The sequence below is a fragment of the Carcharhinus amblyrhynchos genome, chromosome 8 (genome assembly GCF_965287045.1).
Source record: "Carcharhinus amblyrhynchos chromosome 8, sCarAmb.v2.hapA, whole genome shotgun sequence".
NCBI classification, from domain to species: Eukaryota; Metazoa; Chordata; class Chondrichthyes; order Carcharhiniformes; family Carcharhinidae; genus Carcharhinus; species Carcharhinus amblyrhynchos.
The window spans coordinates 91,360,113-91,380,276 of NC_137331.1; the positions used below are offsets into that span (position 1 = coordinate 91,360,113).

General features: G+C 41.3%; 1 protein-coding gene across 1 annotated transcript in view; it reads right to left on the bottom strand.

Moving 5' to 3' along the window:
* LOC145346764 (SWI/SNF complex subunit SMARCC1-like) overlaps window positions 1-20,164 on the bottom strand; it is a 174,649-nt gene that overhangs the window by 35,294 nt on the left and 119,191 nt on the right. The window contains exons 22-24 of the mRNA XM_080194463.1: window positions 15,834-15,892; window positions 13,738-13,864; window positions 7,357-7,523 (exon numbers count right to left, since the gene is read on the bottom strand). Of these exons, the coding sequence (XP_080050589.1) occupies window positions 7,357-7,523; window positions 13,738-13,864; window positions 15,834-15,892 (353 nt within the window). The remainder of the gene's footprint in view (window positions 1-7,356; window positions 7,524-13,737; window positions 13,865-15,833; window positions 15,893-20,164) is intronic.

Below are 20,164 nucleotides of genomic sequence, written 5' to 3' on the forward strand. Positions count from 1 at the left end.
ATTTCATGCAGAGAGAGTGGTGGGTGCCTGAAACACACTGCCAGAGTAGGTGGTGGAAACAGGCACATGAGCAACATTTAAGAGGCATTGGATGGGTACATGAATAGGTAGGGAACAGAGTGATGTGAATGAGTAAGAGCAGAAGGTTTTTTTCTTTAGTTAGGGCATCCTGATCAACCCAGGCTTTGAGGGCCTAAGGGCCTGTCCTTGTGGTGTACTTTGGTTTTTGTAGGACTAAACAGGATAGGTGCATGGAGGATGTTCCCGATGGTGGGGGTTAAAAGCAGGGGTTACAGACTGAGGATACCGTTTAGGACAGAGATGAGGAAAAATTTCTTCACTCAGAGGGGTCAGCCTGTGGAATTTACTACCATAGGAAGTAGTTGAGGCCAAAATATTGTATGTTTTCAAGAAGCAGTTGGATATAGCACTTGGAGTGAAGGGGATCAAAGGATATTGGGGGTAGGCGGTTGAGGGTATTGAGTTGGATGATCAGCCATAATCATAATGGATGGCAAAGTACGCTCTAAGAGTCAAATGGCCTCCTCCTGCTCCTATTTTCTATGTTTGTCCGCTCAACCCCAAGTTGATTGTGATTAACTTTATCATGGCACAATCTCTTCTGTGCACATTCTTAAAATCACATCTGCAAGTTTTAAAGGAAGATGCTTCAGGTTTTGTTGATGTGGTCTCAGGAATTAAAGACACAACAGCACCAATATCAACCTCCATCCTAATAGGTTTTTAAAGTTTTGTTTGAACTTTCTTTATTAGTGTCACAAGTAGGCATTACAATGAAGCTACTGTGAAAATCCCCCATCGCTATGCTCCAATGCCTGTTCAAATGCAGAGAATTTAGCATGGCCAATGCACCCAACCTGTACATCTTTCAAACTGTGGGAGGAAATCAGAGCATCTTTAGGAAACCCACACAGACATGGGGAGAAGGTACAGAATCCGCAGACAGTGAGCCAAGCTGGAAATTGAACCCAGGTCTCTGGTGCTGTTAGGCAGCAACGTTAACACTGTACCACCCACAACTTTGGAATCACCTAGAATCTATGTGATTCACCCTATATAGATAAGATGTTCAGTTAGTACTCTTCATACTTCTAGACACTGGTTTCTTCACAATTGTAATTATTTTCTTCTGAGTTGTAGATTATATTTGTAAAGTGCAACTTTGTCTTCTTAAAGATATCCAAATTCTTCCTCTGAATACTCTTCAGAAGGGAAGCTGGTCTGGTCCAACAAGCTTTTGCAATGTGACCCATTTTACAAAAGTCCTTGCACTGACTCTCCTTGCTCCAGCATTCACTTGCTAAATGGCCCATCTTGGCACATCTGTGACTTGCTTGTTGCTGTTTTGACTTCTTATGGGCAGTTCCCAATTTGTGGATCTTCATTCCTGTACCAAATTATGAAGTCTCCTTCGCAGACAGTTCCATCAACACTGTGATTTCTACTTCTGTCTTTAAAGTCAAAGCATGTTCAGTGAGCAATCGTCTTTGGATAATCTTGTTCTGAAGTTCACAGAACAGATGATCTCAAAAAGCGTCCTCTAATGGTTCAGCAAACTGACAACGTTGTGCCAGCTTTTTAAAGGTTTTCACAAACCGAGAAAGCTTTCACCTTCCACTTGATTCCTTTGGTGGAACCTGAACGAATCCATGATGATCAGTGGCTTTGGACAGTAATGCTCTTCAAGGATTTTTGTCAAGCTACCTTAAGTTTTGGTTCCTGGCTTGTTGGATGAACCAAGTTCTGGAACAAATTGAAAGTTTTACTCCCAGTTGTACTGCAAAAAGCTGGTACGAACAACTCATTTACAATTTTATTCACGCATACCAAATTCTGAAAACACTCTGCATAGGAACACTACGAATCATTTTCCTCATTGAAAGGACCCAACTGATCCACCATTTCTTGCAACTAGCACCAGCAATGTGATTGCTCAGTATTTTCTTCCCAGTGCTTTCTTTTTCACCTTGGAGACTGTTGATTTGATGTATATTCTCTTCCAAACTACCCCAGCTGCAGCATAGCAAAGCACCTTTTCAAATATGCCAGCTATTGCCTGAAATCTCATCCTCTCTGATCAGAAAAACTCCCTCTTAAAATCAACAATTTTTCAACTGCAAAATGAGTCTCTCGCCCTTCTACCACACATTGCAACACGTGCATGGATTCTTCAGCTTAGAGGAGCCTACTCAAGTCCAAAACGTGATTTTCTTTTTTCTTACTTCGACTTCCATCATTGGCACTGCAATTTTTAATCCTTTTGGTTTACCCTGCCTACTAATATTCAAAGTGCCATGGCTCAAAATTTTTTTTTTGACTGAGGATCTTTCCTCGATGATCTTGATGAAATAAATTCCCAACTCATTGTCAATTTTCTTTCTGTAATGTCCTAACTATGTTAGGGGTTATAGGTTTTAAACAAAAATAAAGTGTGGTTTGCACACATTGGTTCAAAATATAATGTTTATTGCAGGAGCTGTTGCCTGTAGAGAGTAGAAAATGAGACTAAACAGGTGCCAGGGAACATCCTGATGAGATCATCAAGCATGTGACTGGCTCTCAAAGAGATCATGCAACCGCTTAAATGTGTAACAGAAGGCCACTCATGCAACCCAGTCTGCCCTTCAACAATCAAGAAGGACAAGAGCAGCAGATACCTGGGAACATCACCACCTGGAGGTTCCCTTCCAAGCCGTTTGCCATTCTGACTTGGAAATACATTGTCATTCCTTCACTGGCCTGGGTCAAAATTCTGGAATTCCCTCCCAAACAGTATTGTCGGGTTACCTACATCTCAGGAACAGCAAGCAGTTTAACACCAGCTTTTAAAGGTTAACTAGGAATGGTCAATAAATGCTGGCCTAACCAGCAGAGTTCATATTACATAAATAAAAGGAAAAACAATTCTCTTAATTGGCCCTATGGGCTGTAAATGCAATTTTTGCATCTGCATTTTAAAGGCTCTACTTTCTCCCACAGATCTTTCACTTATTATCCATGTTTTTGTATTGTTAGGAATACCATTAATGTGCGTGTCCCTATGGACATTGTCGCATTTAGGGGACAGGATATTTCAATGCTGTTATATAGGTTTCCATCTAATAACAAGGGTGGGGCCCACTGAGAATAGTTTGATTGACTCTTGAACTGACCTGGGGAACCAGTCAGTTGAGACATTGAGAGAAGAACTTCCTAACTGCAATAATGCTCTAAGCTGGCTGTGCAACTGGGGCTCAGGAGCTGTTTGGTAGCGCAATGCTATGCAAAAGGTCAAGACTAAAAGAAGTGGGTCCAGGAAGCATAGAAGCAGTACTTAATTGGTTCAGCTGAGAAAGATTGGAGTTCAGAAAAAAAAAAATCAGGGAGCTGGCTGCTTGGTAAGAAACTGAAATTGTGCTCGTAATTAGATGCTTTTGGGCAATCTCCAGAATCCCAGGCAATGCGGTCTTGGGAAAAGGGATTCAACTACCTGGAGGTAGTTGTTATACAGTCCAGGTTGGAGCAGCTCTGAGGGAGTTCCAAAGCTAGATCTTCAAAAAAATGTAGAATTGGAATCCCTTGTGAAGGGGGCAGAGTTTTAATGAGATTTTGTGACTCTGTCCCTGATGTCTGTCCTGACCACATCTGCCATTTGACATGTACTGTGGGGTGTTCAACCACAGACTGTTAATTAATGTGTGCCACATGCTCATTCTAAATGCTAGACTATAAAGTGTCCATATTGTAGATTACAGGATGCAGTTAGAAAAGTAAAACAAAGTCTGTGTTTGCTCAAATCCTACGGAACCTTGCCCCTTTATTCCAAAAGCAGGTGTCTTTAATCTCAACTTCCAACTACATCAAACAAAATGTTACTCATTGCTAACCAGACCCTAACCCCCCACATCCCAGGGTCTGGCCAAGGGGGCACAACAGTGTCAACTTTCCTGCATGCCTCAATATTGCATCTTTTTTTCCTTGTTACAAGCTTAGGTTTCTTCTTGCAAATACATCCTTGGGTAAAAAGATGTTGGAGGGGGCTAGATCCTTCAGCACATTAAAATCAAAAAGGGTGTGGGTGGGGAAACTGGTGTCACACAACCCTAACTCTCAGTTCTGCCTTGCAACCAGCTGATTATGCCCATTAGTTTGCACATCCTTGGCTGTCATGCAAAACTAAGTGATGGGTCCACCAACTTCGGTTTGTGTGGTGTGGCAATGTCACCCCTTAGAAGCGCATAAAAGGTTGCTAACACAAGGAAAATCAGAAGAGCCAAAAAAGGATAATGGCTTAGATAGTGAGACCAGCAAGGTGCGAGATACACTCAGGGCAATGTCATGGTACTTCATAAGGCAAGTTACACATGAAGAGGCTTGCACCTGTCACAATTCCATAGTTAGTTAGTTAGTCATGGCATATCAGTTACAATGCCCTCAAGTCTCATGAAGAGGCACAAATGTCATACAAACACAATTGTGAATGAATTGTGAAACACAATTGTCCAAGGCCTCGGGAGCCAAACTTGTACCAACAAGTTCAGATCAACACAGTCTTGTACAGCATTGTCAGAGACACCGTCCTTCAGCTAAAGCTTAAGCAGAAAGCCAATCAAGTCAAAGTTGAAAATTCCTCAATGAATCTCGAGATATCCCGGTCAACATCTTTTCTTTCAGTATCATAAGTGCTGGTCATTCATCCAACTGCTGTTTTGAGAGATCTCTTTGGGATGTTCTAAGAGATGTAATAAGGTGAAAGGTTGTTGCTCCAGATTCCATTGGGCTATTGCACTCAAGTTATCTTTTAGTCTTCTGCCTTCACATCATCTCTACATATTAACTTTTGACAATCTCAACTAAAGCTTTTTTGTGGTAAAACTGTGAATTAGAATGCCAGTTCAAGATTTTAGTTCCTCACAAAGCTAAGTATTTAACTTTCCTTTCCAATGAATAAATAAAACGATCAATGAAGTTAAATTGAACACGGTAGAATTCCCCTTCAAAACATTGACACGATGGAGGTTTACCCTGCCCCTTACTGGCTCACCACCAAGTCAAAACGTCCCTAACTTTATGCTGCCAGTTGGTCACCCAAGCATTAAGACACCTCATCTGTCTCTTCAAACCAAGCCTTCATTCCAGCATACCATTATGGCAAAAGCATTTCTGAAATTCTCTTCCTATATTTTCCTTGCCATGGTGTCTCTCTCCTCACTTAGAGATGTCATGCGACTTTAACTAGTTGTCTGCATATAATTAATGAAATGTGATGACGACAGAGCTAGATTCATGACCATGTCCATGGGTGGAATTTATTCCTTGGACAATTGCCATTTAAACTTCCAAAAATTATGTTTTTGTTCATTAATAGTGGGCCAGCTTTTATTGCTCTTCCAAAGGCATTCAAAAGTCAACCACATTGCTGTGGATTTGGAGTTACACGTAGGCCAGACCCAGGTAAGAGGATTTCCTTCTCTAAAAAGGACAGTTATTAACCAGATGGGCTTTTATGACAATCGATTGAACTTTTAATTCTGGATTTTTGTTGAATTCAAAATTCACCATCTGCCACGGTGGGATTTGAAGCCTAAAAGGTGCATGGATTGCTAGCCTAGTGACATTACCACTACATCACTGTCTCCCTAATTGTCACACTGGCAGTAAAATAACGGACAATACACAACTGCAAGAGGAACGCTACTACTTTTAATTAGTTATACCTTTTGCTAACATTTGCATTATTCTTTCTAATGTGCAGCAATGTTAACTTCCTGAATTTCAAATCGAGATTCTGGTGAGGTTAAGGCATGCTGAACCACACAGTGATGAGTAAAGGTAAATTTATTGCGTCTTCAAATTTTGAGTAATCAGCCATTATTTCAGCACAGTCGATGCAATTTTTAATTCCCTAAGCTCTAGAGAACATAGGCCAAGTTGACCCAGTCTCTCTCGTCAGATAATCCTACCATCCTAGGAATCAGTCTGGTGAAACTTGGTTGCACTCCCTTGGTTACAAGTATTTTTCCTTGGCAAAGGAGACTAAAACTGGACACAATACTCCAGGCACAAATTGCAACAAGACTTTTTTTACTCTTGCACTCAAATTCTGTGGCAATGAAGGCCAACATACCATTTGCCTTCCCCATTGATTGCTGCAAACACATGTTAACTTTCAGTGACTAAACAAGGACACCCTGTCTTTTTGACATATCTCACTATTTTAATATTACCTGGCATTCCTATCAATTTTTTTGACGAACCAGCAGATATTCCATCTGCCATGTTCTTGCCCATTCTCAGAACAGAGTTACAGACTAAATTAGGGAATTACGGTGGGCAGATTCTTCTTTGGCCAGCACAGACACGATGGACCAAGTGGCCTCTTACTGTGCCATAAACTTTCTATGATTAATAAGGGAGCACTGGGTCAGAGATGCATTTTTGCATAGTATAGTTAACTAAGGCTCTCACTGTCAGTAACGAGAACCTCCTATGTCCACCTGAACAGTGTTCAAAGCAGCAGTAGGAAGTTCCCTTTATATGATAGTGAACATTGCTCCCACAAGTAGCATCCCAAAGAGATGAATTACTCACTCACCTTCACAATGGAGCCTTTTAGCCGAGTGGTATAATTTCCACTTATTAGTCAAAAAAGCAGGGTTTTGAGTGCAACTTTGCTTCTAGTTGAGGGGACATTCAATGAGATATGTATTTTCTTGTGCTCCAGTAAAGGAAGAATGAATTGGGTTGGCAAAGTGGTGTCAATTGCCAAAATTATCACCAAGACATTCAAATCCTTTAAGTGCAGTATTTGCAGAAGTTGATTGCTTGAATGACCTCTGCTCAAGTTTCAGATAATTCTAAAGATGGACAATGGCTGAGCTGCACACCTAACAAGAATACTTGTGACTTTTTCTCATCTGATATACAGCAAGAGGCAGAGGCTAGTTTTTAATTTCCTTGTAACCCTGTCTCTGTAAAGGTGATTAGGTCTAAAAATTATTTACCTTTTTGTGCCACAGTTCATCTAATTTCCTTTCTTAAGATTAAATTTCTTAAAATTACAATTCGCTGGTGCACAATTTATTAAATTGTGTCTGTTCCTGTCCCATTCTCCTCGTCTTTACCCACATTCTATTCTGCTCTGATACCTCTCTCTTCGCTTTCTATATCTCCCGTTACATGAACCCTCCTACCCCCTTTGTTATTCTACAATGATAATGCTATTAAATGTCAAGGTTAAGGTTGTTAAACTGTCCTTTGTTGGTGACACTCATTGAAATATCCTAGTCATGGAAAGCACGATGTTAAGTGAAAATCTCATCATATGAAAATTTTACAGCTACATATAAAAGTTACCTTTGCCTTAGTAGCAGCTGAAGCCAGAGCCGCCGCAGCAGCCGTGACTATATTCCCTTCGCCAATGTGATGTTCTAGTTTTTTCTTCCCAGCATCCAACTCTTTGTCTTTTCCACTAACGTCGATGTTCTCCTTGTTCTCCTCCTTGTCTTTTTCATCTGTTACAACTATCAGATCAGGAAGACAAGTTAATTCGGAATATTGCAGAAATCTAAACTGTAGTCCAGTTAAACACAAATCTGGTTTTGTGCACATCCTTTGGTTCTTTGAAGAACTGAATAAACCCATTAAGTTCTCCAAATTAGCGCATGATCTTCCCTACCATAGAATTGGATTTGTTGTTTTATGACACGCTTTAAAAAAAAATCTAATTAAAGTCTTGCCAGTTCTCTTTCAGAAACTGGAATTGGCGCAAAGGCATTTCATAAGTAATTAGACAGCAAGTCAGGCAGATGGTTGGGACTTGCACCCACACAAACATAGTGACACCACTGCAGACAATTTATTTTCCATACATTAAAAAACCTCAGTTCAAAATGTTCTGCACTAATACCGCCCTCACCGTACAACCTTTATACGTGGAGAATGCAAATGAGACAGGTGTATAGCAAAACTTTATAGTCAATTCAGTTTTCCTGATCGCTCATAAGGATCTGGATGTAAAAGTTAAAAGCTTGCTAGGACAAGGTCGCACAAATACATAATGTCTCAAGACAAGATCAAAACTGATGTCAAGAAGTTCTTCACACTGTATACACAACATACAGACAAGATGTTGTCCACAACCCTTGTTGCTGTTCATACTTCATATCAGCAGTAGTCTTCATGGGGCACCATGGTGATACTGTGGTTAGTCCTGCTGCCTCATAGCGTCAGGGACATAGCTTTGATTCCGACCTTGGAGGAAACCCATGCAGACACAGGGAGAATGTGCAAATCCACACCCAAGTGCTTTGGTTTCCTGCCACAGTCCAAAGATTAGAGATTAGGTGGATTGGTCATGCTACATTGCTCTTTACTGTCCCAAGATGTGTAGGTATGGTGAATTAGCCATGGTAAATGTGCAGGGTTACCAATTTTTAAAGCAATTTGATACTCTTCCTCTAATTCCACACCTTTCAATTTGCCCCAGTAGACTTGTGCAGGACCTTAAAGGTTTCCCAAACGTCCATGCCCACTTTGGAAAATTAGGAAAAGATAATGCAGTCTATTTTGCTGGAGATGGCTGTTGGGTAGAACTTTCCAATACTAAAGAGAAATCTTTCATGATTTTGAACGCCATGAATAAATCTCAAACTTCTCAGCTCTCAAGGAGAATTATCTTGGCTTCTCTAGTCACTTCACATTATCTGAAGTGCCCATCTCTGGTGCCAGCCAAATAAATCCACACCATACTTCCCCTGTTGGCTCTCAACCCAAAGAACTAACAGCTTCTAAACAAAAAAGATGCATCTTACTTCCTAACCATAAAAACCAAGAGGTTACACTTAAAATAGCTGGCAAAACACAGCCCAAGCGACTGTTTACGGCAGCTTTTAAAGCCATGGCAGACAGATATTGAAAGTTGCAGGCAGTTGGATTGTGACAATTGAAGCCTCTTGTGTCAAAATGGGAGCAACAAGAAGGGAATCCACAGCAAACCAAATCGCAGAACCACAATGTACATAATAGGATATCAGGCTGGAGGAGATTGTGATGCTACAGTCTATTCAGTTCAGCAACTATGAACAGGGAATTACTGAAAACTTGTAACGACTCTGGCAATAATCCTTAGTGTTTCACTGTTACTGATTTGCTGATCAAGTGAAACAAAATCCATCATCTTCACTGGCTCACAAAAATCCCACACAATGCTGCAAATGGCTTGTGATCCAAATAAATTAACATAGGTAGAGTTTGTGTTTACCAGTTCACACATTTAACAAGTGTAGTCTTCGTGGAAAGACACACCCTACTAATCTCAAAGAACTCAAAGCAGGTTTGCAGAGGTCAAGTTTGAAGGGATTTCCTCACTCTTCCGAGCTTAAGCAGGAATACTGCCAGAATTGAACTGAACAGCTCATCGTATTGAATGCTAGGCTTCCCATCACTGTACAATAAGACACCGAGCAAAAGGAAGCTAACTTTCTAAATTTTGAGTTGGAAGAATCCCAAAACACGTAGGTGCTACAGCCAAGAAAACACACCAATGCCTTTAATCCCTCAGGGGGCTAAGGAAATTTGGCATGTCAATAATAATTCTTACTAACTTCTATAGATGCACCACAGAAAGGATCCTATTTGGATGCATGACAGCTTGGTATGGCAACTGCTCTGCCCAAGAACAGAAGAAAAATGCAAAGTTGTGAACACAGCCCAGTCCATCACACAAACCAGCCTCACATTCATTGACTGAGTCTATGCTTCCTGCTTCCTCAGGAAAGCAGCCTATAATCAAGGACCCCTCCCATCCCGGTTATATTCTCTTTCACATTCTCCCGTCAGGCAGTTGACACAAAAGTTTGAAAGCCATTTACCAACAGACTCTTTCCAACAGCTTCTTTCCCACTGTTAGCAGGCTTTTGAACAGACCTTTCAGGTACTGAACTGATCTTCTCTGCACCTTCTCTGAAGCTGTAACACTATATTCTGTTCCATTTCCCCATTTGTATGGTATTGGTATGGATAGCATATAAAACAATACTTTGCACTGTATCTTAGTACGTGATAAAAAACAAAATCTAAACCAGTAAAATGGATTGTTTAAATGCTATTCAGCTTAAAAAGACAGTTCCGATATTATCAGGCCAAATCTTACATGGAGTAGCAATCACCATTGATTTGCTACTCTGCTCCTTTTTACCTACCCTAGACTGGAGCTGCAAATTTCTTGGCTGGACTTCTGACTTGGATCTGCTGGGAAGCGCGGAGTGTAGCTACTCCTGTTCGTGGAGTCATCAGGGCATTGAAGGATCATCAAGTAAATAAAGCTAGGTCCATTTTCTACAGCAATTGCTAAAATTCCCAGTGGGTAAAATGGGTCAGGAGGTCCAGTCTTTTTGGGACAGGTTAGGGTAAGAGAGGATTACTCAAATTAACCAAAGTCTCCAATTTAAATCAGTTTTGCAGAGGTGCAGGCGTACGGTAAAGCAATTTCACAATGGAAATTGAAACTTCTCAGGCAGTTCCCACGTGCCGTCAGACGGAGAGACATCCAGGGGTGATCACCCAACTCATCCTCCCAGGTACCTCTGGGATGCAACCTCTTGCAGAATAAAAGGTCTGGGCTAATATTTCACAAATACGCACATCAGGCACGTTATAGTGGTTTCCTCGTTACCTTGGCAGCCCTTCCAAAGCCACCACAATGCAAACGTCATGCCTCTGGTAGCTTCCCCAAACTGCAAATGGCAACACACAACTCACCTTTTCTAACATCCAACACCAGAACAACGATGCAAAACTCCAGGGAAGAAGAGTGTAGGTACCCACCAGTCAAACTGATGTACAAAAGGAACTGTACAACAGATTGGCAGCTTCATTAACCATTGCCTGCGGTTTAAAAGGAGGCCATAGCAAGTGCTGCTAATCCCAAGGCAGCACACCCCACTTTTTTATTCAAATTGTATTTGACCAAGCAGAACTGTATAGAAACTGCAATCAATCAATCTCGGGAGAATTTCTTTCGTGAACACATGCATTATTCAGCGCTGCTATTGGAACAAAATGAAAAGCACCTATTCAAGAAGAAAAATAGCCTCTGAAACAGAGGCCCACTTCACAACTTCATGATCCGCCTCACACCATACAAAGCTCCTTTAAAGGTTACAGTCACCACAGTGAAGGAGAAAGCAACTGAAATCCTGTTATTTAAGAAAAAGTATTCCATGCAGTAAATCGAGCACTTAAAATCTACAAAAGTCCAAAAAGTGCAAGAATATTACAGGATAAACCAAGCATTAATACTGCCTTTTTAACAGTATAATATCCTGCAGAAGGGCACAAACTAAAGTTTTTCCTTCCTCCCTTGTACTAGACTGACTTTTCAGGACATAACAGTGCAGTAGGTATGAACATAAGAACATAAGAACATAAGAACATAAGAAATAGGAGCAGGAGTAGGCCATCTGGCCCTTCGAGCCTGCCCCGCCATTCAATAAGATCATGGCTGATCTGTCGTGGCTCAGTTCCACTTTCCCGCCCTCTCCCCATAACCCTTAATCCCCTCTCTTATCAAAAACCCATCAACCCGCTTCTTAAAAATATTTAGCGAGGCAGCCTCCACCACTTCAACGGGCAGAGAATTCCAGAGATTCACCACCCTTTGAGTGAAGAAGTTCCTCCTCAACTCCGTTCTGAACCGCCCCCCCTTTATCTTGAGGCTGTGCCCCCTAGTCCTACTGTCTTTTTTGAGCGGGAAGAGTCTTTCCACCTCTATCCTACTGGACTCGCAACCCAGATCTTTTTGCTGTCTAATGCCATCACAGCAAACTATGAAACTGAATTAAAAAAAAGGTACCCATTTCAAAATATGGTCTCAGGCTAGCACCAGCAAATATAAAGAAAACTGTGACTGGTTTAAAACCCACCTATTCACTTCCTTCTAAAAAGCAGGCTGCCAACCCAATGCAGAGCCCAACTCCAGCTTCAAATTTAAATGGTTGATCTTTAACAACTTCTGAAGTAGCCAACAGTTGATGTTTAAAAACTTAAGACCACCTTCTCAGGGCAGTTAACATTCATCAAAATACAGCCTTGCCAGAATCATCCACATAGAACAAGAAGCTCTGACCAAGGATTTTGAAGCTCTGATGCCTTGTCCACCTTTGCAAACCAGAATGAGCAGTGCCAAATTATTTCACAAATGAGAACTCAAGAAATACCTACACATACATCTGTCACTCAACTGTACTAGTTTGCTTCAGTTTACTGCTGCTCAGGAGTAGATAAATTTCACACAATTGTTCTGCAATTGCTTTATTCTCATTCATACCGCAGAAAACCTGTCTAACTGACATTGCTGAAATGTCTTGCAATGCAATTCAACTTGACTGGTCTACGACAAAAATGGGGAGGGACATCTGTGCTCAAATTACATCTGACAGTTTTTGAGCACAGTGACAAACTGAGGTGATCTAATAGGTGCATTGTTTGGATTTTCCTTTAAAGAATTTACGATTTATGTTACTTCTGTGGACTCCAATAACTTTTAAACTGAAAACTACCCAGGTAAAACTGCTAAGTGCTCTCAATGTCCTTTCTGTTAATTCAAGTTCCAGGTTGTCAGATTGCATTAAATTTGAGAGAAGACTTATAAATTAAAGGCTGCAATGATAGAATCATCTTGCCTTTGAAATTCATGTCTTGCCAGTTCAAGCCGCATTACTTTGCGACAACTAACTTTTATTATGCACATTAACCTTGGAGAAGACTACCTGGTCTGATCAGTTGGAGCTCCTCCAGCTTATTTTAATAAGCTCAGCTGCGGAGGGCTTCATTCCAGCACTTATCTTCTTTCCTCATTCCTCTTCAAATTTATACTTGGAAAGTAACAAACAAGAGAAACCTGTATTTAGTGCGCATCCTTATTTTCCGAAAAGGCACAAAGAGCCAATCTTGTCAAATGGGGCAGCAGCCACAGAGACAGTGCACGTTGAGGGTCTCTTTTCTCAAGATCAATGGTGAACCAGTCAGGTTTTCATGACAATCAGATAGCATTATGATTGTCTTCTGGGGCCACAAGCTTCCACACACTTCTCTTCAAACTGTTTGTCTCCATTTCCAGGGATTTGATTGACAGGGTCTTGAACTGCATCCAACCCATTTTTTGTACTTCTGCTCTCATCCTTTCCCCTCTCTCCCAGAACTCCGATCGGATTTTCCTCACCCCCCCACTTTCCATCTCAAGCCTCCACATTCAAAAGATTATCCTCTGCCATTTCTGCCACCTCCAGCATGATGCTACCATCAAAAACCTTCCCCTCGTCTGTTAATTTCTGGGGTGGAGCATTTCCCCCATGACACCCTAGATCACTCTTCAGACATTCAACACTTGTCTCCCCTTCCACAGCATCTTCACATGCAGTTGCAGAGGTGTAACACCTACCCTTTCATATTCTTTCACCTCACTGCCCCAAGGCCCTGGGCAAGAATTTACTTGTACTTCTTTCAATTCACTTCACCAAAATCACAGTTGACAATTCAGTCTCCTCTATGCTGGGGACATTTAACATGCAAATTGAGGAACAGCATCCCACTTTCCAATTAGGCACTTTTTACAGCCTTCTGAAGTCAATGGAATTCACCAACTTCAGACCATGAACTTTGTCCTTGATTTTCTTTTCCCCTGTTCAGAGTCAACGTCAAAGAAAATCGCTGCACCAAAAATACTACTTCTCCTACCTGGCTTCACATCCATGCCAGCCGTTTCCCCTTCCACAGGTTTTTCTGATGTCAGCTCCTTGGGAGATGAGACTTGCACCTTCTCTGTACTCTCAGAAACTGCTTCAGTCTCCTCCTTGTTTTCCGCCTGGTAAAAGGCAAACAGGCCTGTTGAGTATACACTTCTACACGAGTAAGATGAGTACAGAGGGATATGGGCCAAATGCGGGCAATTGGGACTAGCTTAGGGGTTTAAAAAAAGGGCAGCATGGATAAGTTGGGCCGAAGGGCCTGTTTCCACACTGTAAACTTCTATGACTCTTCTGTCTACATTAATACTTTAGAAATAACATTTAATTATTCTTGCAAAATCACAATGTTAGGCGTCAAGAGATTGCCCGAACAGCAAAACAAAAATGGTAGCTCAGTAGGTTACACATGGAACCGTCAAACAACAGAGATGGAGCCTTTAAATAAAAGGTGAACTTACTTAGCTGGAGAACTGGTGGTGTGATGTCCACACTGCTTGCAAAGAAATGCAATCCAGAGGTAGGTTTGTCTTGACAGTTAGAGCTCAAATAGTTGAAAGGTATTTACTGAACCCTGAAAAGACTTTGTCACCATGGAGGTGTGAGGATCTTCAGAAGATTCCTTGGTTTCATTTTACTTGTATTTGGTTGAAGTTTGGCCCTTGTGTGATTTGCCACTTTTAGAATCCCTGGCAGTTATTAGCAAGCTCCAGGTAGTTAGGCTCAAGAGAAAACCAGGGAGTGAAAAGGTGGCATAAGATCACTGGAGACAGATACTATCACCTCAAGCAACTGTGTCATATTATGTTAACTTAATGTTTCTGTTAGTGACCTCAAGACATTTTGTTGTAAAAAAAAAGGCACTATACAAATGAAAGTTCTTATTGCTGTATATCAGCAAGCATAGGAATAGTAGATAAATGTGATCTGGTGCAAGTTAGGATACAGGCAGAGTTATAAATGATTCAGGATGAATGAAAATACAACAAACACTGGAACATTAGAGCCCAAGTTTGATGAAATCACTAATGAGGGCTTCAACAACAGATGGCTGAAGCAGAAAGGTAGATGTGGAGATAAGAGAAAATGAGTTTTCTTGGTGAAAGCCAACATCTCAACAACTCTCTCTCCTAATAGGAGGTAGTTGACTCAATAATACCTCTATCAGACTGAGTGGGGATTAAAAACAAAGGCTGGAAAACACTGGCGGGAACTTGCATGTTATACTATTGAACAGAGCATCGTACAAGAAATAATTGGAAGTTTAACGAAGGCGATATCATAATTGTGGGGGACTTGAATCCCATCAAATTGGCGAAGGCAGCCTGTCACCAAATTTGTACAACACATGCAACAGTTTCTAGAACAAGCTCTTTCAGAACTTGTACTGTGCAAGACGACCAGATTACTTAGCAATCTCAGTAAAAGATCCTCTGGGACAAGTAATAATATAACAGAATGAATATCAAGTAGCAGAGTTTTAGACATACTCCAGTCCAAAATAAGAATCTTAAGCCTAAATTAATTATCTAAGTATGAGGGAAGGGCTAGTTAAGGTTAACTGAGTAAATAAACCACAGACTGCACCGGCAGTTGTGTACAGTTTCAGCCTCCCTATTTGGGGAAAAGATACACCTGCATTAGATGCAACTTTAGTCTCCAAATTTAAGGAAGGATAAACTTGCATTGGAGGCAGTACAGCAAAGGTTCACTCAATGCTTTCCGAGGACAAAGGAGTTGTTTTATGATGAGAGGCCAGGTAAATTGGACTTATATTCTCTGGAGTTCAGAAGAATGAGAGGCAATCTCATTGAAACATACAAGATTCAGAAGGGGCTCAGAATAGGCAGAGATTGTTTCCCTTGGCTGTGGAATCTAGAACAAGGGGACATAGTCTCAGGATAATAGGTTGATGATCATGAAGAAAAATTTCTTCAAAGGATTGTCAATCTTTGAAATTCTCTGCGCCAGGAGTTCCAGATGTATACTGAAGGCTAAAAGACAGTACTCCAAATTTTGACACAACTCCCCACATGTTAATCTGGAGGATAATGCCGTGTCAATTGGGCAGAATACCATTTAACTTACTTTTTCTGGTTCTTGCCCTTCAGACTCCTGAGTTTCCATCTTTTCTTCTTCAACATCCGCTGCATAAAGCAAAAATGAAAACGTGACAAAATTCTGTACAATTGTATTGATTCCAAAAACTCAATTCATAGTTTTATGAGAAGTAAATCACATTTCACAAATTTGCTCAAATTCTTTTGAGGTTGTAGGGATAGAGGGGAACCTGCAAATATAATGCAAACAATTCTCCCAGCCGGCTGATTGCTTTTGTAGTGCAGCAAGTTGGGAGACTCCACAGGAGGCCATTTCACAGGTCCCCTGCTGGCCTCTGGAAATCAGTGCAGAGCTGCATTATGTGAGCAAATTCTAACTTGCATACATTTTAAATAGCAGTAGCCTCTCTTTCCTCGCCACCCCACCAGGAGTGGTTCACTCCAAAGGGGATTTAGTGTAGTTCCCCATTTGTGGGGAGCTGGCAGCCTGACCCCACTGCAGTGAAAGATCCTCCCTGGAGGGTCAGACACCTGGTTCCCTGGTACTACCACAGGTAAAGTGCCAACGTCAAAGGGCATAAGGCAATGCCAGGGGGTGGGGATCCCACTACCACACTGCATTTGGGCTGAGTGACAGCCAGCGATGGGGGCTGAGGGGCAGCAGTGTTGAGACTGACCCCAGCATGTTCAAGGGGCCAGTGATGTCGGGGTCATAACCAGCGGTCCGGGGGGGGGTGTGTGTGTCCCGACAGTGCAGGGTCACTGCTCATGTACTGATCTCAGCACTGACAGATTGGCGCATGCACAATGGCCCACTCAGCGCTATGCTGCCAGCCTCTCCAGCAGGAACACACCTTGCTCCCTGACTTTCAACAGGAGTTAACGCTACTGCACAAAGTATGGGAGATTCTTTTGAAACTCCTACTGAAAAGAAACTAGCATGATTCACTCCAGTTTTAAAGCAAATTCAACACTTAAAAAATTTTGGGAGAATCGCCACCAATAAATTTATATTTCCCAAAGGCATTTGACAAGGTGTCGTGCATAAAGTAAAAGCCTATGGAATTGGAGTGAGTGTGCTGGCATGGATTGAAAACTAGCTGCCACAGGAAAACAGAATTGAAATAAACGGGTCCTTTTCAGAGTGGAAAGATGCAAAGAGTACTGCAGAAATCAGTTCTTGGACTGCAATTTTTCACTATTCACGTTAATGGCCTAGAGGAAGGAACAGAATGTAAGGTTTCCAAATTTGCTGATAATATGAAGATAGCTGGAAGGGCATGGTGTGATGAATAAATCGCAATTCTGCAATAGAATATAGATTCATTGGGTGACTGGGCAAAAACCTGGCAAAGAGAGTTTAATGTGAGATCATAACTTTGGTAGGAGGAATCAAAAGGCAGATTATCTAAATAGAGAGACTGTAGATGAGACAAGTACAAAGGGATTGAGGTACTCCAGTGCATTAATCACAAAAAGCTATCAGGCAGGACCATCAAGTAATTAAGGAGGCAAACAGCATTTTACCTTCATTGCCAAAGGAGTTTAAAAATAGGGAGGTTTTGTTGCAATTGTACAGGGTGCTGCTGAGAATTCATCTGAATTACTGCATATTTAAAGAACAAAACAAAGTACAGCACAGGAATACACCCGTTAGCCCTCCAAGCCTGTGTGGATGATGATGCCTTAACTAAAGAAACCTTTTGCCCTTACTCAGTCCATATCCCTCTGTTCCCTCCCTATTCATGTACCCATCCAGATGCCTCTTAAATGTTGATGTGCCTACTTCCACCACCTCTTCTGGCAGGGCATTCTAGGCACCCACAACTCTCTGTGCATAAAACTTACCTAACTCCTGAGATGAGAGGCCTCTCATATCAAGAGAGACTGCCATACAAGATTCTGATCCTGAGGGGGCTTGATAGGGTAGATGGGGAGACCTTTTCACTAGTGGGAGAGCCTAGAACAAGGGGACATAGCTACAAGATAAAGGGCCAGCCACTTAAAACTTAGAGATGTGTGGAAATTTCTTCCCACAGAGGGTGCTGAATCTCTCTGCTCCAAGGCATAGTGGAGGTGGATAAATATTTGATAGATTGGGGAATAGAGGGCTATGGAGAAATGGCACAGAAAAGGATTTGAGGCCGCCACATGATCATATTAAATGCCAAGGCAGTGTCAAAAGGTCTGGTGGCCTACTCCTGCTTCTATATCTTGTGTTCCCCAACTTAATGATGGAAAGCACCCAAGAGCCACCAAAGACCAGAATGGAATAGTTGTCATACAATTAACCATCCCAACCAGCTCTAGCTGAAGTCATATTGATAAATGCATGAATGGAGATGAAAAGCAACTGCGTGCTATCACAGCACGTTAGTCATCACAGTCTAGATCCAGAACTGCAAACATTCAATAAGGCTCAAGGGACAGCTGGGAATGAGAAGTCTAGTCAACTAGACTTCTCATTCCCAGCTGTCCCTTGAGCCCACCGATAGGGGAGCCAAATGTAGCTACTTTGCCAACTGCACAGATCAAAGTTCTGAGTTGATGATCGTTATAATTTCATCTAATGGGGTGTTTTATGTGCACGTATATTACTGTGGTATTGATTAGTCTTTTTAGAATTTACACTGAGATTTGCGAATAATTTCTTATCCTGCTGTCTCCTCACTGGTGGGCAAATCCCCTGAAGAAAAACAGCATATGGAGGAGGACTTTGATTTAACCACTGACAGCCGAGCAGTTTCCTCGTTACTAGCCTAATCCCACATAAATCAGAAGATTCAAGAATTCTAAATATAAATTTCATCAATCTTAAATGCTGATTTGAAAAACATCTCAATTGAAATGAGATGCTGATAAATCTAGGTTTAATAATAATTTACAATTAGCTTACGTGCAATGATCAAGTAATGAAAATATATCAAACAAGCTGTTATGTTTTGCTTAATTGCCAACAATGCAGGACACTAATGCACCACATGACTAAATGTCTAGCTGACAAATGAGGTACACCTCAGCCTCAGGACAGTGCAAGCCACGCCTCCATGGTTTAATTTTTTGTTGTTTAATAAACATTTCTCTGAGTTACGTGATTAAATTGTATCCTATTGGGTGAATGGTTAAATCTCAGAACCAAGGAAGTACAGACTCAGATTTTGAGGTTAAGCACCCCAAAAACTGATACAGAAGCACCTACATACCCAGGTTGAAATAACAAGAAAAGCAAGCTTCCACCTACTGAGGTGGTTCTTGCAATTAATTTTTCTCCTTTTTAAGGCAGATGGTATTAGTCTGTTCCATTTTAAATACTGATAGTAATTCATTTACAGTGTAACTGAGTCAGCCCTGGCTTTTGTGGTTATTCCCCTCCTATCCAAGTCTCAGGTGCTGGGTTCAAGTTCCACTCCACAACAACCTATGCTGACAGCAGAGTAGTATTGATCAAGGACCACACTGCTGAAAAGGAAACATGCGATCAAAGCTTCCCATCTTGCACTCAGCAGGATAGCTCTCAAGAATTTTCGAATGGCAACAGAGAACCATTTGTATTGCATGAGAAGAAAGTGCTGATTGGTTGCAAGGGGACTGTGAAGGTGGCAGCATTCCCATGGAAAATGAAGCATGGCTTCATTTGGTTAATTGACCAAGTTGGTTCAAATTCAAACCAAGGTCAACTCAGATTGGCCAAGGCATTGCCCTACAGAATGAACATTCTCCATAGCCATTGTTTACTAGAAAAAAAAAGGTACAAAAGATTTCATGACACTGTTTTGCAGAATGGGAGTTACCCTCAGGGTCTCTGCCAACATTTATCCCTGATTCAACGTCACTAAAAAGATTGATTATCTGGTCATTATCACGCTGTTGTTTGAGAGTTTGCTTTGTGCAAATTAGCTGCCATGTTTTACAAATTACAACAATCACGACACTGCTATAGTATAGTGCATAGGTACTTGAATCCAAATCACTAAGATGTTCAGTGTTGGTGAAAAACACTATTCAAAAAGAGCGAGCAGCATAGTGTGGTTTGATTCCAATTTTAAAATGAGTATACTCACCTCAATTATTTTTTGTGGCAAGTACATTTTCAGCTGCATGGATGAAATCACACCAGTTAGCACTCTTACACAAAAAAAAGCATGTCTTATTATACTTGCAATTGCACTGGCACATGGAAGACCTTGCATTTGTCATTGTGCAAATAATTTTCAGCAGAAATTTAAAACATAATAATTGCACTGTGGAACAACAGTACAATTTGAGCCCAACATGCTGACTGTGCCAAAAACAGAAACTCGAGCCAGTCCCATGGGTCAATACTGGTTCAGTTCAGACTAGAAAATGTCTTCACTTACT